Genomic DNA, 7,639 nt, shown 5'->3' on the forward strand with positions numbered 1-7,639 from the left:
AGTCAGTGATATAAAATAATACAAGGCAGTACTAAATGAACACTAAGGCACTTACTGTGTGAAACATTTTCAGCATTTTGTCAGATTGTTTATTATGGTGGTAGGAAAGGGAGGAAGTCAGCTGAGGTTCACTACACTTGTAACATGCAAACTCTAAACTAAGTTCTTCAGCTTCGGTTATAACAGATTGTTCATACGTAAAAGTTACATAAACGTGTTACATTACATTTAAGATTGTTTTCATTGTATCTGACAGCAATTACATGCAACTATATTTCAATGAGTGGCATGTTCCCACCAACCCCCTTCCCTATGTGGGATGTTAGTTATATATACTGGATCATTGTTTAAAAAACTCTTTCCCTCTCTCTGCAGCAGTCTCAGACTGGCTTTGTGGTTTCACTCCACCCACATTACTACTTTATGTAGCACACAGAAACACACAAGCAAAGGCAACATCAAACAGTGGCACTTGAGGAATTTGGAAATGAACAACCATTTAGAGAAAAACGCCCTTTAATGTAAACAAATGTTTGACTCGACAGAGGAAACTACTGCTAAAGTGAGTGCAAGTTCATATCTGTAACTGATTTCATTAGTTGTGAAATAAATTCTTCATTGTTCTATTTTTTCCATTGCTACTTGTGAAGTAAGCAATCAGAATATTCATATCTGTTTTGGAAGTGCATTGGATATGTACAACCTCATTTTATTACTCAAGAAGAGTGTTCTGAATTTGAAAAGTGATGCCTGTAACACTAGTGACATGGTGACGGAATGGCTGCATTTTCAGACTCAGGTAATATGTGAAGCATTTCTTTACATTGGAGGCTATATTCGTAGATAAATACTGAATCTGTGTGCTTTAAATTTCATTTTGACACAGAATGAGACAGGCAATTATTTAATTAATGAAACTTTGCAAGACTGGGTACATAGTAAGTTTTGATAAAATATTGACAGTTGCCAACATTACAGGACTGTTGCAGTTGTCAAATTAAGCATATCATAATTATGGTCCTTTTTAAAAAAATCCATCCCAATGACTGGACCACCATTATTATTTCTGCTTTCATGATACTTTCTGATTAAACAATTTTCAAATTAAGTGTAGAGCAAAGGTTTGCAAAAGAGATCCATACATCCTTTTCAAGTGATACCACCTTACCCCCCCCCCCCACACACACACAAACACACACAAACACACACATGCAAAACATTTCTGGCCAAGGTGTAAAAAGCAGGAATTATCCATTAAGCACAGCAATAATCAAAATGCCACACGTTGAGCTCATGAAAATTTACAAACTAATGTGACAGATGCAAATTAGGAACTGTGAGACGAGTCTTAAAGATAGCAGTCTTAACTAAAGATTCTCATCCATCCATGGTGTTAATCAATGCATTTGTCATTTGAATGCACTAGTGTGTGTGAAGATTTCTGGCAGAGAAGATAATTTCCCATAGTGACCAGGAAGAGAGCCGTATGTGCACAACAGTGCAGTTGCTATCAAGTAACTCATAGATGGAATACCATGATTAGTATATTAGGATACTTTTCGGAAAGTTTTTCTAAGAAGTCATGCAATTGCAGATATACCCCTTCACCATATATTGCAATGAAACCCCAATGTATGCACTGTTATCTGCTAACAAGTGAAGCCATGTTTTTTTATATACCTGTGTGGGGAATGAAAGGTGACAAAGGATGTTTTGCATTCAAGCAGATCACTTCAGGAATTACTCAATACTAAACAAGTTATCTGCCACTGTTCACATATGGTAATTTAAATACAATGTATTTATTACCCATATAATGATTATTTAAAGGTGAGTACAGGTGATGAGTAGCACTGCGGTGGTGGTGCTGCGGTAGAGTTGTCGCCTGACAGTAAGATGTTGTACCATTCGATTCTCAGCTAGAGAGTCTTCTGTGTAGAGACATGCATGAATGGGGTGTACCTTCATTGAAGGTTGTGCGTGAGGGCCGGCAACTAAATATACTGCCAATTATTAGCGGACCAGAGTTTCCGCTGTGGCGACCCCTAACCAGGAAAAGCTAAAAGACACAGCAACATAGGTGATGAGTAGCAGATAAGGAGTTTTATTTTACTCTATAAGCACAAATGAAACAGTGGTCATAGTAAATGATTGTCATTGTTTCACACATCAGACACTGATAGTTGACCCATCAGTAGTTCTTGAACATGAAGCAAATTGATTCCTCTCATTGTATAGATTATTGTATGTGGGTGCTGGCTGTTAATAAATTCTGGATAGACAGGCAAATATTTTCTTAAAATAAAGCATTGCTCCATTTACTATGAGCATTTCTTTAAGAGACTGGGCATTTGCAGATTGAGATACTGAATAATGTGTTAATGACATGAATTTAGAGTCCTAGGGCTACTAGAAATCATTCTTTTACTGTATGATGGAGGCTGGAAGGGAAAACATTACCTGAAAATGTTAAGCTGTTGTTGTCAACCACATTTTCAGTCTGAGAGGGATGACTGTTGAAAAGTGTTTTATTTGATGATGAGGCACCTGTCAGTTCCATGTCTAGGAAATGTTAAAGGAAGAATAGGAAAACGATAGACATCTTTTTTCTGAGAAGTAAGGTGAAAATCAAACTGATGTCACCTCACTCACTGATTAGAACAGATTTTAGGTACTGCTCCAGGTTTTGTCACTAAAGGAATACAAAGTGACTGCAAATGTTGATATGCCAAAAGAATTAGAATGTCTGGAACTCGAACTGATGAACAGGAGTTTTGATAGTGTCTTTTTGCAAACCAGTGAATTGTCTGAGCATACATAAATATCTTCATAGGTATTTGTAAACGTAATGCAATACAAGTTTTGCACATTCAGTGATTTAACACGGTTCATCTCCTGCGTCTCCAATACAATTCTTCCAACTATGTTTTCTGATATGCACTAAAAATGTTTTTCTTTGACTATGTTGTTTTGTCTTTTGGCTATTCCTGGTTAGGGGTCACCGCAGTTGAACTCCGGTCAGCTAATGATTGGTAGTTGATTTTTACGTGCCGAGTTACCAGCCCTGATGCATAACCTTTAACGAAGGTACACCCATTAACGCATGTCTCCACGCAGAAGACGCTCTAGCTGAGAATCGAACTGGACAGCGTCTTACTGTGAGGTGACAACGCTACCGCAGCACCACCACCGCGGGATCTTTTCTTTGAATATATTAATTGTAAAAAAATAAATTGTATATAGTGGAAATATCATAAAATATGTATCTAAAACACAGGGTGCAATTCTCTTCCAACCATGGTGTTAATCAATACATTTGCAATAGTCTACAGATACGTAATAGAGATGATAACAATGACATTATGTAGTATCACACTAATAATAATAATATGAATTAAATACAAGTACTATTATTCTGCAACTGTTATATTCTCTTTTGCACTAAGCAAAAAACATACGTCAAAATACACTTCCTTAATTTTGTTCTGGCTCTGCTATATTTAACTGTCACAGGTAACAAAACAATATTTAAGGAAGACCACAGTTGCACACACTTTGAACACAAATAAAAAGACCTTTTTTTTTCAAATTAAGTGGGTACATGTTTATTTGTACTCCGGTTAAAAAAGCACCGCCATATCTGAGCTACTAAAAAAGAACTTTGTTTTCATAACCCACATAACAATTGTTTCAAATACAATTGTTTTATTTAGTGAAAGAACATAGAAGTGTTTATTTTGAGTGTATACACTAAAAGCTTTGCTACAACTTGGTCTTAGACTGCTTATTAGTCAGCTTTCCATTTTGGAAATAGGCTTGTTTGTCAATAGTACTATTGCTTGTTACAGATTTATTTTATACCACGTTTTTATTTATTAAATGGCTTCTGAGATATGTAATATTGGATACACCTATAATTATGACATTTGCTTATTAAACAGCAATATTAGATAATCCATGATTAAGACATTTTCATTTATTAACCAGCTTTTCAGATAAGCAGATCAGATAGACTAGTAATTATCCTTTTACCCTGGTCTTTGATTGTTTTCCACAAGGCACAGATTCAACCTGACAGCTTGAAAATTAATTTGTGCTGAGAGAAAACATTAATCCAACCAAATTACTCTGGCTATATTATAAAATACATTATAGTTTGTATTATTATTACTATTATTATTATTACTGTATTATTGTTATTACTGTATTATAGTTTTAATTTGTTAAAATAATAAGAGCAATGGATGCTGTAGAAGGCTTTCACACAAGATAATAAAGAAAATCAGAAATTAGGGCAGACTAGTTGTTATATAATGTAGGGACAGGTTTATCACCCAGCATTTACCTCATCTCTGTAATAAATTGTTCATGCCTGTTAAACAAAGTTGACATGCTTGCGTCCTTCAAAGCAAACGCTTTGCTCTCTAGGTGAATTTCTTGGCATCCATGTCTTGAACACATAATAAGTCGGTTAGGATTAGCAACCAACTCATAATCCTCTATAATATGCTAAAATTGCATTCATATGTTAGATTTCAACTACTGATGCCAAACATTTATGAAAACAGTGAAGTCCGTAAACTTTGTTGCAACTAATGATAACCTTATGAAAGGGAGCAGAGAGATGTGGGTTAAGTTATGAAGCTATGTCCACGATTCTAAATAGGTACTGTCAATCAAATGAGCATTCAGAGCTGAAAAGTTGAAAGAAATACAACATTTTGTAATTTTGTGAAAGTGGTTATATTTTCTGGAAACTTACTAATGATGAGTAGGTGTGCTCTGAAATAGCCGTGATACTGAGATCATATTGTGCAGTGGATATTGTACTTCAGCATTAATGTAGTAGGTGAGCTCTGAAATAGCTGTGATACGGACATCATATTGTGCAGTGGATATTGGTACTTCAGCAATAATGTCTGTGTCATGCTTTCCTGAATAAGTTTTTTCTGTGGTTTGTCATCATCATATTAACATTGTGTGTGTGTGTGTGTGTGTGTGTGTGTGTGTGTGTGTGTGTGTGTGTGTGTGTGTGTGTTTGCATGTGTGTGTGTGTGTGTGTGTGTGTGTGTGTGTGTGTGTGTGTGTGTGTGTGTGTATGTGTGTGTGTGTGAGAGAGAGAATGCATGTAGGTGGAGAAATAGATTCACACACACATGCATTTGCTCTGTGTACACAACTGCATGCATCAGTTTTGGGGAGTCTGTGTCTGTGTGCATGTGTTTGGGAGCGTGTGTTTGTGTATGGTAGTGTGCGTCAATGCCATGCACATATGTGTGTCAATGTGCATATCATACAAGGTTATGTACTAATATAATGTAAAACAATATAATACTCAGTATCTAAGCCTTGCAAAAATGTATACTTATAATCTGGTCAATGTGTAATATTTGCTGACAAAATATGTTTAAATTTGAAGTCTGATGTTTGCCTTTGCCCTGTTTGACTTTTTACACTCATTGTCATAGCTTTCATTGTTTACTATGTAGAATAAGTCATCGACTTTGATAACTTACAACAAAACTCCACTTTCTGCTGTTCTTTTGAATATTCAAACCCAGTAAAAGTTGTATAGATTTTAATTCAAAAAAAGCTTTTCAGTGTATAAAAAGGGCATATGAACATTGATTAATATTGTTTCATTTCTTGACTGATGTATCAGTAACTTTCCCCAGTTCACTCAGTTAAAACAATGCCATCTTGAACTGACTGTACAATAGTTTTTTGGCTTGTTCATATTTTTACAAATAATAATTGCATAAATAACAGACTTACCATACAAGAGATTCTTGGAAAAACCCAAATATTCACAATAGAGATCCACAAGAGAAAAGACAAGTTAGCTCTGAAAAGACTGAAAAAAAAAGTGCCGGAATGAGAATTTTAGAATATAAATCATGTTCAACATTTTTGCATTAAATATAAAATTTTAAACATTAAATATTAAATGAAAGTGTGGCTTCCTTACCAGAACATTTTAACTGCCTAATGTTGTAATAAGGATGAAGGATTTTATGCAAGACTTCTGTAGTTCTCCAACTGTAACTTTTTCTTTGCAAGGTGACCATTTTTATACTGAGATCTGAGATGTGAAAATGGCATTAAATCTTACCTGTAAATGACTAATTGGCCTTTGCATGGCATTTAATTTATGCTAAATGGGAAAAATGACAATAAAATGTATGTAGTGCCAGTATAACAGAAATCATTTGCTCTGTTTCAACTTTTGCCATTAAAGAAAATGTCATTGAAATAGAGTCACTTCTAACCTTTATAATTATGATAAAGAGACAATTTTTTATGAAGGGCATAATAGACATGAAGGAGAACATCTGTAATGAATATAGTCTGTATTTACACATTTTGACAATTTTTTTAAATCACGTATGCCCTAAAATGCTGCAAAAGCCCATTACTCTAAAGTATTTTCAAACTGACTGTCATCAATCTTATTCAAGTAAAGCAGTTATTGTATAAATAAAATCTGAAATTAATTTGTCCGAGTGAATGATTTCAGATTTCACATTTCTTTTGATGATATATATATATATATATATATATATATATATATATATATATATATATATATTAGTGTTTTGACAATATTGCAATGTTTAAAAAGCTGAAGCAATTTTAAAATAACAGTTTATTAGTCTATGAAGCTAGCTGTGTTTTTCTGTACTTGCAAAATTATTTTACACATGCACTCGCACAGCATGACCACAGCAGCAGTATAAAAACATCTCTCTTACAGGTATAGCCACCTGCGGCCTGAAGTCAGGCAGTCTAGCACTATTTACAGCACAATGCAGAAAACTCTGTGCATTCTCTTTCAAGTATGACAATGGAAAGACTGAGAAAATATGGAAAACAGAAAGCATCTGTTATGTGTTATAAATCAACTATATAAGACAATCCACCTGGAATGCAGCATTACCTATCTTGTACATATATACTTAAGAATGTAATTTTAAAGCCAGCTTTTAATTTTCTTGCTAAAATGAGAAGCAAGAAACCATGAATATCTATTGCTGCTCAATTTCATAAATAATATACTGAACATCACTTAGTAAGCACACTTTAATTTCTTGAAGTTAAACAACTAAGTTTGATGTTTTTAGACATTGTATTACTGTGTGTATATGTTGATATTGTATTATTCCTATAGATATAGATATAGATATAGATCCACTAACTTGAAATTGCTTATAGGTGTAAAAACATCAGTCCATCTACAATGACTGCCACGGATTATTTTCAACCATAATTAAACTTAGTATTCCACGTGTATACATATGCTCACTATGAGTCAGAGTATATATCTGTAGGCAATATCAAATATTTTCTTGCTGAACTGCCTGCAGTGTATTTCTTAACATAAGAATTAAAACTGTTTCTGACAAGTAATTCATCCATGTAAACACAATATTTTGAGTTGAAGCCTGACAGTCTAACACAGTTTGAGTATAGTCATCAGCTTAGATGAGTATCCCCATTAAAGATATCACTTGGTGTTGATCTGAGTATGGAATCTTTGTAAGTCCATTTTTGATTTATTAATCCTGGGACACCTTGCTGCATAGTTGTTTCTGTTACTTTATACCAAATATCTAACTTCAAATGTAGTTACTTATTTATT

The 7,639-nt window shown here is 34.1% G+C and overlaps 1 protein-coding gene across 2 annotated transcripts in view; it reads right to left on the minus strand.

Annotated features, from left to right (window-relative positions):
• NPS (neuropeptide S) overlaps positions 1 to 6,034 on the minus strand; it is a 104,427-nt gene extending 98,393 nt beyond the window's left edge. For both annotated transcript variants that reach the window (XM_044055676.1, XM_044055675.1), the window contains exons 1-2: positions 5,969 to 6,034; positions 5,776 to 5,854 (exon numbers count right to left, since the gene is read on the minus strand). In XM_044055676.1, coding sequence (XP_043911611.1) covers positions 5,776 to 5,854; positions 5,969 to 5,976 — 87 coding nt within the window. In that variant the 5' untranslated portion in view covers positions 5,977 to 6,034. The remainder of the gene's footprint in view (positions 1 to 5,775; positions 5,855 to 5,968) is intronic.
• Positions 6,035 to 7,639: the final 1,605 nt, after the last annotated feature.

Source organism: Protopterus annectens, chromosome 14.part0, assembly GCF_019279795.1.
Source record: "Protopterus annectens isolate FY-2018-M chromosome 14.part0, PAN1.0, whole genome shotgun sequence".
NCBI lineage: Eukaryota > Metazoa > Chordata > Ceratodontiformes > Protopteridae > Protopterus > Protopterus annectens.